Genomic DNA, 18,239 nt, shown 5'->3' with positions numbered 1-18,239 from the left:
CTGAGTCTGTGAACTGAAAATATTGTTTCTCTTAGGGGTTCAGTCACAGAAGTAAGTAAGTAAAATAGTCTCAGAAGCCAGGAAGAGACCCTCACTCATCTGAGCCTTCCCAAATGCCCACCTATAGGGCAAAATGATTATAGCAAGCGGTTCACAGTTACAAGTGCCAATAAAGAGTGATTTTTGCCAACTTGGCCAAAACAGATCTGGCTGAACCAAAATAGATCAAGTTGAGAATGTCAGCACTCACCGGGCAGTGATGGCGCACGCCTTTAATCCCAGCACTTGGGAGGCAGAGGCAGGTGGATTTCTGAGTTCGAGGCCAGCCTGGTCTACATAGTGAGTTCCAGGACAGCCAAGGCTATATAGAGAAACCCTGTCTCAAAAAAAAAAAAAGAGAGAGAGAGGGGGGGGGGAGAGAGAGAATGTCAGCACTCCCATTCTGGTCTTCTGGGGCCTCAAAAAGGCAAAGTCACAGTGGCGAAAGGGTAAATGCCCCCACCCCGTCACACTTCACTGTGCTACCTCTCTGCCAGCTCTTCACTAGTGACCCATCTCATGAAGAACACTAGTTAATATTTCATCTATTTATTTATTTATTTATTTAGTACAGAATCTCATGTGGTCCATAAGATTCTGGCCTCAAACTCATTATATAGCTGAGGCTGACCTTGAACTTATAACTCTCCTGTATCCACCTCTTGGCGTTCTGAAATTACAGGTGGATACTATCTTGTCCAGTTTATGTACTGGGGATCAAACCCAGGATTTCATGTATGTCAGTCAAATACTCCATGAACTAAATTATCTCCCAGCCCATGAGTTAACATTTGATAAAGCATGTTGGATTTCCTACAGAAACTGTGTCTCTACTTAGCATAGACCTTCCTGCCAGCTCCTATTTGGGTAGCATCTGCAAGGTACTCCTGGATTCCACTAATCTCTGGATAGATGTCCCATTGTTCCCATGAAGCTCTCCCAAAGAGCATCCCCTCAGGTAGACAGAGAACTGGGTTCTGTTTGGTTGTGCTGTCTTCCCAGCACCCATTCTTCAATCTTGGGAGGTCAGAACCACTGTTTTGTTTTGTTTTCTGGGAAGCCCGTGTAGTTAAGGTAGCATCTGCCTCCTCCAACTTTTGACTTAGGTTTGTCTTATAGCTGGGTTCTATTTCTATTATTCTGGCTACCCTGTCGATCCCACTCTTGCCTCTTAGTGGTGATTGGTTCTAGGACAGCCTATGACCTTAGTCAACCCCATGAGACAACCCCATGACTTTATGGTCTTTCAGGGAAAGAAACATTTGTTTCTCTGGACTGGGATTCATGAGGAGGTCGTTGGAGTTTGACTGACAGTGGAACTATTAAAGAAGGGAGCAAGGCCAAGAGGTAGAGAAAACAAACCTCAGTCTTGTGACATTAGTTGAGCTGCCAGATGCTGCCCTGCCTGAAGTTTACATCATTAAGTATGATTTTCTGCTACATGGGGGCAGTAAAATACAAGGGCAAGAACCAGGTAAGTAAGCTGAAGGGTGGTTTGTTGGTTGGTTCAAGAAAGGATTTCAGGCCAGGGAGATGAATTAGTAGGTAAAGGCAGTTGCCACCAAGCCTGAAAGCCTGAGTTCAATCCCTGGGGTCCACAGGTGAAAAGGTATAAATAAATAAATAAATAAATAAATAAATAAATAAATGTAATTGGAAGAAAGGAGGAAGTGAGGGAGAGAGGGAGGGAGGAAGGAAGGAAGGGAGGGAGGGAGGGAGGGAGGGAGGGAAGGAGGGAAGGAGGGAAGGAGGGAGGAAGGAAAGAGAGGCTAGAGAGATGGCTCAGTAGTTAAGAGCACTGACTGCCCTTCCAGAGGTCCTGAGTTCAATTCCCAGCAACCACATGGAGGCTCACAACCATCTGCAATGGGATCTGATGCCCTCTTCTGGTGTGTCTGAAGAGAGAGTGACAGTGTAGTCACATACATAAAATAAATAAATAATTCTAAAAATAACGAGAGAGAGAGAGAGAGAGAGAGAGAGAGAGAGAGAGAGAGACCTCATCATGTAGCTCAGTCTGGCTTTGAATTTTTGATTTTCTAGTCTCTATCTTCCAAAGGTGGAATTGCGTGTATGCACCTAGCTGTCATCTTTTCTTAAATAATCAGAAGCATGTTAAAATAAATGAAAAGGTTCTTTGGCTTTTCTCCATCTCTCCTTGAGCTGTTGAGTAAAACTAAGGGGCACCTGAGTTTGTCTGCCCTTCGGAGTTCCCCTTTGCATGTCCAGGTGATTGGACTATACAGAAAGACTCTCTTCTTGTTCAATAAAATAGAGTCTAGGAGTGACCAATACTCTAGAGTGTTACTTCCCAAACTTTAATACTTGTGGGGGGTGGGGGAGTGGGTGTAGGGGGTCTGTGTGCATTGCTAGGGGATCTTGTTGAAAATACGACTCCAGTTCCACAATTCTGAAGTGGGCCCTGTTATTACACAGTTCCCTGGGAGTGCAGATGGACTTGTTCATGGAGCCCATTTTGAGAAGCCAGTCTCTAGAATCGTTCATAAAGGGGCATTATGGATATATTGCCAAGGTAGGAAGAGGAGAATCACTATCAAGTTCTAGTGTGACAAACCAGTTGGAAAGGCTCTGGGATGACATATTCCAAAATATTACAGAAAGTGGAGAGGTCCTGAGCAGTGTAAATGCTCTCCCCAACTCTTGTCTGTATTCACTCACGTCTACCAGGACCATGTACTGCTTAGGCATGCAGTTTAAATCTGTTACACATCGAATCTAATGTCCCCCAGACCATGTTTTGAATAACTGTTCCTCCTCAGCTGGTAGAATTACTTTGGGAGGTACAGACTGGCCAGGGGAAGGTGGTCATTGGGGGTGGGGCTTTGAAGGCTTCTCTCTCTCTCTCTCTCTCTCTCTCTCTCTCTCTCTCTCTCTCTCTGCCTTGAAGTGAATAATGTCCATCAAGGGCTCTCACTGCACTGCTTTCCCCACTATTATGAACCCTGTGAAACCATGAACCAAAATAATTCCTCCTTCAAGTTGTTTCTTTCTGATATTATGGTCCCAGCAATGCAAAAGTCAACAATACAAAGTCTAAATAACTAAGTCAAGAAGGAAAAACTAAAATGCACACAACTTTCTTTTTGGAGATAGAGTCGCGGGCAGTCCAAGCAGGCCTCCATCCGTGTGGTCAAGGATGAACTTAAATGCCCGGCTGTCTTTCCTCTGCCTTTTGCTTGCTAGGATTACAGGCATGTGCCACTGTGCCTAGTGTACAAATTTCTTAAATAAAAAATTTTTTGAGACTGATAATGATTGGAAACACTTTCTTACAGGCACCTAAGCCTGAAACCACCACCTGGCCCTCCTTCTGCAGTGGAGATGGCCATGTTGAGACCCAGAGAGGAAAGAGACACATCTAAACTTCACAGCTGGCTTGAAGAAAGCCAGAACTCTGACATTAGTAAGAACATCCCAGTCCAAGCCTAGAGCCACATCTGGCCACCTGCCAAGCACTTGCTGTAAAGGTTTTGGATCTGTCCTCAGAGGAGAACTCAAAGGAACACTACCAGAACATGAGCCTGGCCTGCAAGAGCATTTCTGAGGTGCTGGCCATCTGTCCCTACGCAGGGCTCCTCAACAATGCCCCGACATCTCCAAGGGTTGTACTATTTGAGTTTTCCGACTTTACACAATGAAGTCCATTCTGTACCACCCAGCTTCAAAGCCCTCAGACCCTTCCTCTGCTTCTGTTTCTCAATCCTCCATCACCCAGCCTCCTTCCTCAGTGCCCTGGCATACATGATTCTGTATGCTTTCACAAGCCCCAGAAACTCTTAAAAGGCTTCCCATTTCCCTGAAACCTGGTCCCACTGTCTGAGTCCTCTTTCTGCTCCTAACTGATCTTCCCCAGCTTCCCTGGATGCTGACTTGTCCTTCTCTGACCTGTAGCCTTGATGCTCCCTACAGCTCCTTCTCCTCTGGTCACTCCCTTCTCTCTTCCTGCAGTCTCATTCCCTCTTGAGGTCCTGAATTCTCCCTATGCTAGCCTATTTGCACACCTGGCCTCTCCTCCAGGGACCACCTCTAGGGTCACTCCTTGAGCCCACCAAATGCCCCCCTAAATGACTCTCAATTACCCCATCACACCAACCCATACACCCCACCTTCTTCCCTTCGGGATAGCACAGCCACCTGGGTCCCTCTGCCAGTCCCCTAAACCCACTCTAAGTCTGCAAGAAGCCAAAGCGCAACTTCTTAAATTGTGAAGCTGGAGACTGGAGAGATAGCTCAGCAGTTAAGAACACTGACTGCTCTTCTAGAGGTCCCAAGTTCAATCCCCAGCAGCCACATGGCGGCTCACAACCATCTATTCTGTTGTGTCTAAAGACAGTGATAGTGTACTCATATACATAAAATAAATTTAAAAAAAAAAAAAACCTGTGAAGCTGGATGTGCATCCTCTTCTCCTGCTTTTGTTTCCTTGACAAAACCGCACATGTGAGCCTCGCCTCCCTGTGCTCTGCCCAATATGGCCTTTTTGGTTTTCTTTTGTCTTAGCATTTGATTTTATCTCATATTCTTGGAACTGTCTTCATCAAAGCTCAACAGGAGATGACAATGATGGCAAAGATGCTGGCTCTACCTCCAAGAACAGCTATTAGGACTGACTGGGAAGATTCACACATCAAGAAATTGGGGAGATGCTGTTTGGGCGGGCAGCCCAGCGTCTCTTGGAACAGGGGCTGGGTTGCATGCAGCCCAAGTCTCTCACGGAGGTGTAGCCAGTGCCTGCACCTCCTCCAGGCACTTGTAATAGGCCTCCTGATATTCTTCATGGGACTTCACCATGATCACACAAGTGGGACGCTTGTAGCCTGTGGCTGCACCCAAGTCCGTCTTAGAAGGGATATAGATGCAGGGCAAGTTCTGGTCCTCGCACGTAACTGGAAGATGGCATTACACCTCAATCGGCAATGTTTCTCCTGCCAAAACCATGATCCGTTTCTCACCCTTGTTGACAAATTTCTGAACCTCCTTCACCCAGCAACGAATCTGCTTCGGCCTCTGGGCCTTCTTGATGCACTTGTAGAGCTTGCTGTCAGGCGGTGCCAGGAAGCCAGGGGCAGCGATATGGGATTCAGGTTGATGAGCAGCTCTTGGTTGGTGCGCTCCTCGCTCCTCGCTCCTTGCTGCAGCCATCTGCCTGCGCCTCAGACTCCTCGGGAACGGCCTTTATTTTGGTCACCTTAGCAACTAAAACAACTCAGTCAAGGCATAGAGAAACCATGCGGCCCCTGCCTCCGAGATCACTTCCGGGTTATCCACTCTGGCCTCTTACACTGACTTTCTCACACTCTTGCTCCAAGCCTGGCCTCCTTTCTGCCTTGAGTGTGTCCACCAAGGAGCCCTCTGCTGCTTGCTGGATGACCTTGCCACACGCCTCAACTTTGCAGGACAGAGCCAGTAACTGGAAGTGTTGAGTGCCAAGGGTCAGTAGCTACTACTTTCTCTGGAGAGTTGTCTGGAACTCTATATGGGGTCTATGGCAGATGACCCAGTGCAGGCCACACTGTTTGACTGGGGCTTGAGAAGCCAGTCCTACCCCTCGAGGGAAAGATTAAACTCTGCATCCCATCGTTGTGTCTTCTTGGGACCAAGCACCTCAGGTCACTTTTCCTGCTTCTCCCCTCATTTCCTCTAGAGCAGTGGTTCTCCGCCTCCTAAAGCTGCGTGCAACCCTATAATACATTTCCTCATGTTGTGATGAGCCTGACAGTAAAATGATTTTCATTGTTGTTTCATAACTGTAATTTTGCGCCTGTTATGAACTGAAATGTAAATGCTTTCAAAGATAGAGGTTTACAGAAGGGATCATGACCCACAGGTTGAAAAACGCTGCTCTGGGGCACTCCTGAGGCTCCCATGTCAAGAATGGCACACTCAGGAGACCTTGCCAGAACCCCAGGCTGGGACAAAGCCTGATCCTAACCACTCTGTTTTCTTCAGAAGAGTTAGCACATCTGCAGCTGAGAGGTAGCCAGTGCCATCACGTATGTGGCAAATGTCTCCCTCACAAGGTTGCAAACTCCGTAAAACCAAGGCCAGTTGAGATCTCCCAGCTTCTTCCTAGTTCTAGTGGCATCTGGCACATAGGAGATCTGAAGTAAACTCTAGGTGGGCCCACAGGGAGGAAGGGGAGGGAGAGATGGAAATCCTTGGGTTGCCTTTTATATTGGATCCAGGGCTCCATGTTTATCTCTGTCTCGGGGACTGAGGCTGGCTGTGGCTTCTGGGTTGGCAGCAAGGAACATTTGTGTGTGGCCTCATGGCACAACTCCATCCCCAGCAGCCCTGCACAGCAGAAGTGGCACAGGGTCTCCACGTGGAGAGCTGCCACCTGCTGCCTTTTCTCTGAGCACTCAGAAGCAAGAGGAGGCTTGGCTGCCACAGCAGAGACTGAAAGAAGCCCTAGAAGCTGCACTGTCAGCTGCATGTGACCACACATCACCTCAGACTGGTGCATCTCCAAAGAGCTGCCCATTAACCCCCCTCAGGCCCTAAGCCTCGTGGTCTCTCCCAGCAGAGCTAGCAGGCTGGCACCAAGAAGACCCAACACACCTACTCTGTCAAACTGGGACAACTACTGTAGCTGCAAGGGTCCTTCCTGGGCCTGGGAAGATGCTACTATTCTCCCTCTCTGGGAGATAGAAGGACTCCCTAACAAAGTATGCAGAAGAACCAGGCCTTTCCCACCCAGCCTACCCCTTCACATCTGGAAAGTGCCACACACTCTCACTCCTCTTTTGGTCCACTCTCATGTGGGTCACCCATTCCTCAGATGAGCAAATTGAGGTCAGACAGAGGAGAGGAGACATGGGTAGGAATGGAAACTCCCAGTCCCTAGAGCTCCTCACCTGCCTTCCCGCTACAAGAGTGAGCTTTAAAGAGCAAGGCGAACAGAGGTGAGGACATGATGTTCAGGTTTCCCTGGGTCACCTCCCTGGGTACACGAAAACTAAAGAGGGCCCCACAGGATCTCCCAGAACCAGGTCAAGGAGTTTAGCCCCCACTACAGGAAATGGAGGTCACAGCCTACTCCAGGATCAGGTGGCCAGGACATCAGACATGGCCTGAAGCGTATCCTCTCTTTATGGGAGCAATATAGTTAAAGCCCTCAAGCCAATAAACAACCATCTTTCCCTAAGGAGCGGGACTCAGAGGGCAGCTAAGCTGGGCACATTATCTGGGAATGCCACTCCCCCCAGTGGCCACCTGCACAGACTCCTTACAAAAACACACACTCATCTCTGGTTCCCCAGAAAAGACCCCCACCCAGGCAAGGAAGGAGGGAGGGGTTCATAATCCTAACACACGGAGGCTCATTTATTCATTCCGTTTTCAACAAAGATAGGTTTTCAACCCAGTTCTACGGAAGGCACGGGGTCCCTATCCTGAGGGTCCCCATCCTCAGGATGTTGGAAGTCCAAGGGAGCAGAAGCAAGTAAGGAGGCCAGTGTGAGGGGAACAGGTGATTTGGAGGAGTGGGGTTGACAGCAATGGGTAGTTCAGGCCCTAAGAGCCCAGATGTGGTTCTGGATTTGACTAAAACAGGAGTAATGGGACAGCACTGATGCTAACTGAATCACGTTTTTTTTAAGGACCACAAATCTTTAAAACATCATGTTAGAAGTGACATTTTGCAAGCACTTTCTATATATTAGTCAATGCCTTTGGCACATCGGTCTCATGTTCTTTCATCCTAACCCATTTTTAGGAAAAGTATCAGCTCAGGTTCCCAAGACCAAGTTCTCTGCATAAAGGAGATTTATTGGCCCCACAGGGACAGAGGGCAGGGAATAAGAGACAAAGACAGGAGATGGAGGGCAAGGGAGACAGGGAAGGGAACAAGGTGGGGCAGGGGTATTTGACCCAGAGAAGGACTGCCTCTGGATAGAGAAGAGACAGATGTGGCCCATAGGAAAATGGTGGTTTATAATAGTAAAGGAGGAATCCCCGTGTTAGGATGAGGTTTTAATTATGCGTGTTAATTAGGTGAGCCAAAGGGAGCTTTTGATTGCTTGACTTCAACACTTTTGATAGCTGGCCCTTGGTAGTTATCCATGGAAGGAGGAATTGGCCAAATAAGGGAATAGACCTTGATGGCTAGCTTTAAGAATAGAATCTAACATTCTTTTTTTTTTTTCCTGAGACAGGGTTTCTCTGTACAGCCCTGGCTGTCCTGGAGCTCACTCTGTACACCAGGCTGGCCTCGAACTCAGAAATCTGCCTGCCTCTGCCTCCCAAGTGCTGGGATTAAAGGCGTGCGCCGCCACCACCACCCGGCAGAATCTAACATTCTTTAGCAAGGCAAAGGAAATCAGGGAGAAGGCCAACTAACCAGCTAACCAAACACTGCTGTTCAGTAAGTTTTCTCAGTGCTGGGCTGAAACTCGGAGCTTTGTCCATTCTGGACACCACTCTACTACAGAGCTACAGCCCCAGCCCTGGTCACAGGTATTCTCAATACAAAGACCTGTAGTCAGTCCCATCTAGATGGCTTTCATGTGGAACTGCCTATACTGTGCCCAGCCCCACCCTCTTCAAGATGGACATAGGTACTGTCTTCCTGTGTTGTGTAACAAAACTTTTCCTAGGGAGATATACAACACATATATCTACTCACCCCAGACAGGAAGCCCATGACAGATCAAAATATGGATACCACAAAGTCCAACTTGGTGAGCCAACGAGTTTAATTGGGGTTACTTGCAGGAGTATGGATGAGGAGTTACTACGGATGCAGAAATGACTCAAAGACAGCTGCATCACCATAGCCCACACCGGCATGTGACAGCTCACAAAGCTGGGAATCTGGAGCACTGCTTGCAGGCAGCCCAACAAGTTGGAGGGTGACCTTTGTTACTAGTCTAAACGTCTTCCAGTCTCCTCGGCTGGTTTCCATTTCTTCTGAGCAGCCTTGTCTGATGTCAGAGTCTTCATTGAAGCTTGGCTTGTCTGAATCTTTTTAGCATCTTGGCCTTCTCCAGTCTGATCAGGACTTTCAACTTTTACTGCTTATTCTGGCAGGGAGGAGCCTAGTGAATCTAGTCAGTTTCAGGGACTTCCTGAAGTTATGCTGAGTTGTTTACCTTTGTGTTTTAAGAGAGAGCACCCCTGCAGGATAGAATGTTTCAATTTTGGAGGACACGGTTAAACAATATGCTGCAGTTGCTACAAGGACACTGAGCACAGCCCAGAGTCAAGGCAGTGACTAGGAATCTGACCAGCTCAGATCACTGGGGTAAAGAAGGCAACTCTGACTCCATGATGGATCCCAGAGGCCAGCCAGCTGCAAGGGAACAGCCAAGGCAGGAGATGGAAGCTGGGGCCAGGAGATTAATAAAAGTCTAGAGCCAGCCTGAACTCTCCCAGATCTGTGCCCTGCCTCTTCTGCAAGATAGTTTAGTTTTCCATCTCCACTATCTCCAGGAAGCTTCCATTTCAAGCAGATTAGGGTCACAGATATACCATAAGGTATCACAAAATATGACTTTCTGACATCAAAAAATTATTCCAGTGAGGAAACAGTCGCCTCCTCCTAGCACCAGTAACTTTGTACATTGTCCTTGTCTACTGGACCCACAAAAGTCTGAATAGCAGCCACACCTTCTGCTCCTCACACTACTTCCCACGGCTGCTTAGCAGGTGTACACCAGCATATGAATCCTCTTCCTGGCCGTAATGGAGGCTGACTCTATTGCAAACATGTAGAACCCAAACTGGCCCTGTGTGCAAAGAGCCATGTGGCATATAGGTTAGAAAGGGGAACTTGAGGGGAAGGTGGGCATGACTCAAGTCTCAGGCAAGCAATGTGACCTGGGATAAGCAACCTGACTTCTCCAGGGCTCAGTGTCTCCATCTATTAAATAGAGATGAAATATGATTCCGCCTGCCAAGTCAGAATAAGAGTGAGAGGCAATCTTGTGTATAACAACTCAATGCATCTATGTTCTTTTCATTTGTTTTTCAAATCCAGAGCAAGCATGGAGTGTCCCCATTGGGCATATTACTTTAGCTGCCTACTATGTAGCAAGTTATCCCGAACTTAGTAGCTTAAGTAAATATAAGTTTCTTTGATTCAGAAGTCTAGACACAGCTATACTGGGTTCTCTACTTCTGTGTCTGTTCAAGACTATGATTGGGATATTGGCCAAGGCTTAGGTCTTATCTGAATGTTTCAAGCAGAAAAAAAATTTCAATTTGATGCACAAATGGTAGGTGCCAGGCACAGGATTTGAGCTCGGAATTCTAAAGTGGATGTCTTAGGGTTCTTGTAGAAAAGTTTCGTGAGCAGTGTCTTCTGCTGAATGCTCTTAGTTTCCTCTAGAAACCGTGGAGGGTCATTCTTAAAGGCAGAAGCTACTAACCCTGCAATATAAATGAAGCAAGCAGGTCCTCTTCCTCCATCACGAGGCATACAGGAGTGAGGGAGGAGGCGATGGAGTGAGCCCTCTAAGAAGCATTAGGGGAGTGGTGGTTGACTTGCTGCATGTGTTCCAAGAGAACAGAATTATCCCTACCCTCAGAGAGCACACAAGGCCAAGCACAGTCAGGAAAGCCGAGTCTAGCCTGGAGAAAGGAAGCATGCCACAGCTGGATAGCTCAGAGACTCAGCTACAAACAGAAAGAGCTGCACCCAACTGAGACACTGACTTGAGTGCTCACTAGAGCAGTGGTTCTCAATCTGGGGGTTTCTATCCTTTTGGGGTTAAGTGACCTTTTAAAACACAGGGGTCACCTGAGACCATCAAAACCATAGATGTTTACATTCTGATTTCATAACAGTAGCAAAATTACAGTTATGAAGTAGCAATGAAAATAATTTATGGTTGGGGGTCACCACACCATGGGGAACTGGATTAAAGGCTCACAGCATTAGGAAGGCTGAGAACCACTGCTTTAGAGGGTCCTGGGGGCTTGATTTCACTATAACAGAGTTTCTTTGCACACACAGCCACAAGTTTTCCAACCTGACTCTTAAACCTCAGGAAGAGGTTGTGGCACGAAGGTAACAGAGTCAAACTTGGCTTCTTCCTTCACTAGAGGAGCTTCACCTTCCCTGGCCCAGTCCCAGATTCTCTTCCTTTTGACTACCAGGCTGGATCAATCAATCACCTACAAAACAGATATCTCAAGTGAGCCAACCAGCATCATTCCCTGAAATTTTCTCTAAGTGAATCTGAGATCTTTTCCCCAGCTGTCAGGACACATAAAGATCCTAGTGACAGCTGGTGGTCATGTTTCCAACTATTTGGGGTAGGGGTAGACAGAAGCTTGAGAAGGTGGGGGAGGGGGAACTAACTGAACCAACTTCTTGTTTACCACTCTTCCTTTTGAGACAAGTAAACTGATAAATCCCTTTTTATTGACTTAAAATAATTCACATTGGGTCTTTTTTTCTTTCTCTTGCTTCTTGTTCCTTTTCCTCCTCTGCCTCCTCTTCTTCCTCTTCACTCACCTTCCCCTTCTCTTCCACTTCCTCCTCCTCTTCCTCTTCTTCCTCCTACTCCTGGTTTATCGAGGCAGGGCAACAGGCCTGACTGGCCTGAAACTCTTTGTAAGCTAGGCTAGTCTCAAACTCACAGAGATCTGCCTGCCTCTGCTTCTGCCTCCCAAGTACTGGGATTGAAGGTGTGAGCTTCAAGTCCGGCTCAAATCTGGTTTCCTATCACTTGCAAACAGCAGGGTCCTAAAATATCAGCCTATCGTCTCAACATTGGAAGTCAAGACTAAGCTACAGGGCTGGGGGTAGCTCAGCAACAAGCTATTTACCTAAAAATGCATTCCCTAAAAGGTGGCCAGCTCGAGTGTGGCAAGCATGGCTCTAACAGGCCCTGTCCTTCTCCCCATTCCCTCTTCCTTGCTAAAAATTGTTAGATCAAATGCCTAAAGCTAGCCATTAAGGTCTATTCCCTTATTTGGTCACTTCCTCCTCCTGAGGCTGACTACCAGCTATCAATGTATTGACGCCCAGCCATCAAAAGCCCCCTTTGGCTCACCTAATTAACATGCCCAATTAAAATTAAATACCTCATCCTAACACATGGTTTTCTCCTTTTACCTATGGGCCCTGTCTGTCTCCTCTCTATCCAAAGGCAGTCCTTTGTTACCTGGGACAAATACTCCTCCTCCCTCTCCCTTGTTCTCTTCCCCTTCTCCCTTGTCCTCTGTTTCCTGGAAGCGACTAAATCTCCTTTGTGCTGAGAACTTGATCTTGGAGTGTCTTGAGCTGACTTGGAAGTTCTCTACAGGGGTTTACATCCCTAGCATGCCACACACAAAGATACACATACAAATCTTCCAGGGAAACATTATCCAAGAGTCCAACTTGTTGGTTTTTGTTGTTGTTTTAATTTATGTGTGTGTGACTGCATGTATCCATGTGCACTGAATGAAGGCAGAGGCCCAAAGAGCCAGGAGAGAGTGGGAGATGCCCTGAAATTGGAGTTACAGATACTGTGAGCTAGTGGGTGTGTGTGGGAACTGAACCCAGGTCTTCTGGAAGAGCAGCAAGTGCTCTTAACTTCTGCATCTTCTCTCCACTCCCAAGTCCACTTCTGAGTATGGTAGAAATGATCGCTATTAGATTCTTTCTTGAGGAAAAAAATGAAATTATAAGTTTATTTTACAAAACATATAGGACACTATAAGGCTAAAAGTGCAATAAAGACACTTTGTACTGTTGTACTAACTAATGAAAAGGATTGTGACTCCAGTTCAAGCCTGGATTTGAATACTGATTCTACATCTGACTCCTTACTTACTTACTTACTTACTTACTTACTTCCAATGGGCATCCACTTCCTCCTCTATAAAATGGGAATATGAATATTACCTGCTCTTCCTATTTTGTGAAGTCATCACACACACACACACACACACACACACTCTGACACAGCTTAGTTTCCTTTGTGTCTAAGCTCTGCACATGCAACAGTGAGCTCTATTTTAGATAGCATGTCACTATGTAGCCCTGGCTAGTCTGGGATTCAGTCCTCCTGCCTCAACCCGGACGGCTGGGATGCACCAGCACACCCACGCATGCACCACCACACCCAGCACAAGCAGATCTTAACATGGCCTGTCTGGGTAAGTGCCAGTGGACAAAACTGTCAGCGAGCCACTGCCCAGAAGGGCTGGGCATCCAGAGATAAGAGAACAGGAAGGGCACTGACTAGGGTGAGAAGTAGACAAAGCAGCAGGCAGCCTGTGCCTCCCTGGGGAGCCAATAGCTGCAACTTCATTACCTTTTCAGAGGCAAGTTGTAGCTAATTTCTAGACCCTTAACTTTCTTTTTTTTTTTCCAGTTACTTTAGCATATAAATTGTTTTATGAACCACAAAGAAAAGCATAAAAGTAACAGAATCCACCCCCATAGGGTCCTGTTCACCTGAAATAATTGAATTAAGCAGCGCTTGTTTCCAGCCTTTGAATCCAGACCACAGCTTCACCTCAGGTCTCACTTTCCAACAGCATTGCTCTACACTTGGTGCGTTTTATTTAGTTAACGTCTTGGAGGTTTTATCCTATCATCAATAAGCCTTTATTTTTGTTCTGTTTTTTTTTTTTTTTTTTCTGTATACACTTACTTATTTGTGTAAGGGCTGTATATGGATCTAAACGTTAGAGGACACCGTTCAGGAGTGGATGCTCTCCATCATGTGGAACCTGGAGATCAAATGAAGATCATTAGGCTTCGCAGAACCAGTATTTTAGGGTTTGCCAGATCCAGTACAAATGGAGTTCAATAATATTGTTAAAGACAAGAAACAAAACCCCCCCAAAAGTTAAAAGGAGTCAGGAAAGGAGGGGAGAGAGTCAGGGATGGAAAAAAAGGAAGTCACGGGGACAGGCCCCGCCTCTGAGCCCGCCTCCAGTCGCGGCCCCGCCCCCCACCACAGGCTGCAGCGCCGCCTCCGGCCGCCAGGGGCCGCCACGCGCCGCAGCCTGCATCCCGCCCGCTTGGCGGCCCCTCTCTCCCGCCGGTGCGCCGGCCTCTCGCCCTCCCGCCACTGCACTCGCGCTTCGGCCGCGTCTCGCGCGTGGTCTTCTCGTGAGGGACCTCGCGCCGCCGGGCGCGTGCCGTCCCCCTGCCTCGCGGCGCGGGGTCTCGCGGGCCCCGCTCCCGCCCTCCGCTCGCCTGGCCCGGACCGGAAGCGGCGCCGCACGGCCTGGGCCTGGCGCGGGGGGCGGGCTCTGGGGCCCGGTCGGACATGGGCAAGAAGCACAAGAAGCACAAGTCGGACCGACACTTCTACGAGGGTGAGGAGCGGCCGGCCTGCCCGCGGAGCCGCGCCACCCCTGCCCGCAAGGCCCCGACCCGCGGAGATCCCCCGGCGGGGCGGCGTTCGACTCGGGCCTGCCGGCCCCGGCGGGTGTTCGTGGGGCGCTGGGAGGTGGGGCGCCCGCCCTCGGTCTGCCCCGAGTCAGCCCGCGCCCTGCTCTTGTTTCAGAGTACGTGGAGAAGCCCCTGAAGCTGGTCCTCAAAGTGGGAGGGAGCGAAGTCACTGAGCTCTCCACGGGCAGCTCCGGGCACGACTCCAGCCTCTTCGAAGACAGAAGCGACCATGACAAACACAAGGACAGAAAACGGAAAAAGAGGAAGAAAGGAGAGAAGCAGGCTCCGGGGGAAGAGAAGGGGAGAAAACGGAGACGAGTCAAGGTAAAGGTGGCTTTGTTGCTTATAGCCCGGTCTCCAGCTCCTTATCCTGTCCAGTGGGACACCACGCCGTCTGGGAAGTCTGGCTTTGTGGAGGAGTAAGACAGAGCAGAAGCCTGAATCACCTGGGGGCTCAGCAAGTCTTGTCTTAACCATCCTCTCCAGCGCTCCTGCTGTCCACACACATCCTGTAAAGCAGCTGGGTCCTGGTCTTCAGTGGCTGCTTCAAAGGCTGTTTTGATAATTATCTTGGGGGGCGGGGGGGGGGTGTGAGAAGTTATTCACTGCAAAGCCTGGGAGGTTTGTCCAACGTAGCTGTTCTTCAGAAGTGAAGGCGATCTACAGGTGTCCACGTGTTCTTACGTTTGAGTCTGTTGAAGAGAGCCTGAAATCACTATAAACCCAAGAGTAAAAATGAACAACCATTTTCATTAAATAGAAAAGTAGCTGATGTCTCGATTTACCGGGTAGGCTAAATAGTGTGAATTAACTTACTAGCTTTCTTCTCAAAGGCAAGCCCATCCATATCTAGAATTGTGCTAGAATTCTGTGCTTCCAAAATTTTAGCTGCCCTTAAGTAACTTACTAAATGCATTCGTCCTTTCTGAAGTTTTAGATTTTTGCTTTTTACAGTCGTTTATGAGTAACCAAACCTTAAGGAGTGTCTCTTTAAAATGTCTTAAATTATTCAGGAAGGGGGAAAAAATGTTTTAAATTTATTTTATTTTTCTGCCCAGATTTTTATTGCCTTAAGCTTGACTATGACAATATCTTGGGTCAGGCTGGCTGGTATTTTCATTTCCTAAATTACAAAACCACACAAGCGTGAGTCTTTGTTTTAACTGAGAGCTTTGAAAAGTGAACATGTAAATTACTTTACCTGTGAGTTCAACAAGTCTTGTCTTGATTATACTTTTGGGCACTTGGACATCAGCTGGCCTAGAACTCAGTATATATCCATCATTCTGTTTTATCCTATTGCTGGAGTTATAGATGTGCCAGCACTCCTGACTTAGAAGCCTAAGAAAGAATTTGTGTAGGTAGATTTTGGTACACTTTACATACTTAAAAATCTTTGCCCTTTCTCAAACAGATACAGAGTTTGAGTCAGTATAGAAATTTAAATTGAAAGATTATTTTCTGTCAGAATTTTAAATTTAGTGCATGGGGTCAAGATGCACGCAGGTATTTGTGGAGCCCAGAAGGGTATGTCAAATTCCTTAGAGCTGGTGTTACAAGCAGTTGTAAGCTGCCCAATGTAGGCACCAGACTCAATGAACACGTGCTAATAATTGTTGAGCCATCTTGCCATAACTCCTTTTCTCAGAGTTTTAAAACTGAAAGTTAAACAGACTTTATGTCTTTTCTGGCTGCTGGTCAGCGTCCTGATTTAGTCTGTGACCAGCAAATGCTGGTCTTGGAACTTTGGGATTGCCTCTCCTCTGTTGTCATCATTTTCAGTGGATGTTGTGCTTTCAACTCAGGTGTTTAGTGAAAGGACCTCTCTGATCACTTTCTTCTAAGTTTTTTAGTCTTTGTCTTAGTTTTTTTGTGTTGTCTAAGGAAGAACTCAGCTTTATCTTCTGAGCCCAAGAATGTGCACCTTAAAAGTTTCCAGGTCACGTGGGTACTGCTTTGGTGGTCACTGATTTACAGTCTGTTCTCAGGCTCTCCTCAGTAACTCTGGGGACCCTAACTAGGCAAATACCTGGGTTGTAACAAGGTCTTCAGACGATTCTAAGTACAAGTTAGCTTAAGAACCATAATAGAGGAAGCCACACATGGTAGCACACAGCACTGGAGCGACAAACAAGTAGACCTCTTAAGTTCATGAGGCCAGCCTGGACTTCAGAATGAGTACACTGAGAGACCCTGTCTCAAAAACAAAAAAGGAAAAAAAAACAAACCACAAGTCAATAATTATCTTTTATGTTTGTCTGTATGTATGTGTTAGGATGTTTCTCTAGACTACATACAGAGAAAGGATTAGCTGAGAACAGAGGAAACCTTTGGCGAGCTTTGCAAGGTAATAATAGCTGTTTTCCTAATTGTACCTGCTCAACCATCTAAAACACTGGTTCCCAACCTGTGGTCTCAACCCCTTCCACAGAGGTCACCTAACAGGAACAGCAAAGTTACAGTTACAAAGTAGCAACAAAAGTAATTTCCGTGATTGGGGGTCACCACAGTATGAGGAACTGTGTCGAGGGGTCACAGGTTGAGAAGCACAGGTCTAGAAAGTATCAGTGTCTTATTACTCCACATTTTTATAAAAACTTGTTCATACATTTAAATTTTGCCCATTAAAGAGGCTTATCTTCCAAATTTTTATTTTATCTTTTAATGTGTATGGGTATTCTGCTTCATGTATTTCCATATGCCACGATATGCCTGGTGCCCATTAGAGGTCAGAAGAAGGTATCGGATCCCCTGGCTCTGGAGTTGTGAACCACCCTGTGAGTCAAACCCTCTGAGAGCAGCCAGTCCTCTTAACTGCTGACGTATCTCTAGCCCTGTCTTAGTTTTTAAGTTTATAATTCTTGGGCTGGTCTTCCCTTCCTTTCTGTGAGTTACTGTGATGTCTTTGTCATTTGATTGTTCTCTTTACATGGATTTGTAAACATTGATCTATTCCTGGTCTCCCTTTTATGAGTATTTGTGTTTCCCATACTTAATCCCAGTCTGTAGTTTAGCTTGCCTGATTGGATTTATTGAAGCATGCAAGTTTATAAATTAAATTTCAGATTTAGACTGGAGAGACAGCTGTTAAGAGCACTTGCCCTTTTAAGGGACCTATGTTCTGTTCCCAGTCCTCATATGCAGCTCACAACCACCTGTAACTCCAGTTCCAGGGTTTCTGATGCCCTCTTCTGGCCTTCATGTGCATTGCATTCATGTGGTGTACTGTACATGCACATACCTAGACACACACATACATAAAATAAATCTTAAAGTCAAATTTGTTTTTTAAGAATCAGTCTTTCTGTGTTTCATTTAAGAAAAAACTCTTGTACTCCTGGGTTTCAGAATTATTTATCTGAAGGTCTGAGGTTTTTCTTTGTACATTTAAGTCTTTGTTGGGAGTTTCTGTGTATAGGTTGGTTTCTGGATTTATAGTCTATTCTGCTCTGCGTGTCTAACCCTATGTCCACGTTGTCGTATACTCCCACTATGAAGACGTTTAGTGCTGTTCAAGTTTGCTGTCTTTCATAGCGTTGGCTTCCTTGTTTGTTTCGTTGCTTGTAGCACTGGAAATCAGGCCTGGGCTCGCTCTTCATTATCTCACTATGTGTGACCTTTGTCAAAACTATTCTGTCTTTAATCAGTCATTCTTCAAGAAAAAAAAATATATAATTGGTTTCTCAGATTTTGTGGAAAACTACTTTACAATTTTGAGTGGCATTACTTTGAATTTGATGGCTCTAGAGTGAACTGACTTCATTCATTCATGGTATATCTCCTTGTTCAGGTCTTCTGCTATTTATTGGTTTACTAATGTTTTACGATTTTCCCCAGA

The 18,239-nt window shown here is 46.7% G+C and overlaps 1 protein-coding gene and 1 pseudogene across 4 annotated transcripts in view; one reads left to right on the top strand and one right to left on the bottom strand.

Moving 5' to 3' along the window:
- Nucleotides 1-4,770: 4,770 nt before the first annotated feature.
- Nucleotides 4,771-6,975, bottom strand: LOC117723461 (H/ACA ribonucleoprotein complex subunit 2 pseudogene; annotated as a pseudogene).
- Nucleotides 6,976-14,126: 7,151 nt separating this feature from the next.
- Brd7 (bromodomain containing 7) overlaps nt 14,127-18,239 on the top strand; it is a 30,109-nt gene continuing 25,996 nt past the window's right edge. For 3 of the 4 annotated variants that reach the window (XM_034522706.2, XM_034522705.2, XM_034522704.2), the window contains exons 1-2: nt 14,144-14,325; nt 14,517-14,725. In XM_034522706.2, coding sequence (XP_034378597.1) covers nt 14,277-14,325; nt 14,517-14,725 — 258 coding nt within the window. In that variant the 5' untranslated portion in view covers nt 14,144-14,276. Of the gene's footprint in view, nt 14,326-14,516; nt 14,726-18,239 lie in introns of all 4 variants that reach the window. The other variant, XM_034522703.2, reaches the window with a different exon arrangement.

Source organism: Arvicanthis niloticus, chromosome 18 (genome assembly GCF_011762505.2).
Source record: "Arvicanthis niloticus isolate mArvNil1 chromosome 18, mArvNil1.pat.X, whole genome shotgun sequence".
Classification (NCBI taxonomy): domain Eukaryota; kingdom Metazoa; phylum Chordata; class Mammalia; order Rodentia; family Muridae; genus Arvicanthis; species Arvicanthis niloticus.
This window is presented reverse-complemented; position numbering and strand designations above follow the sequence as displayed.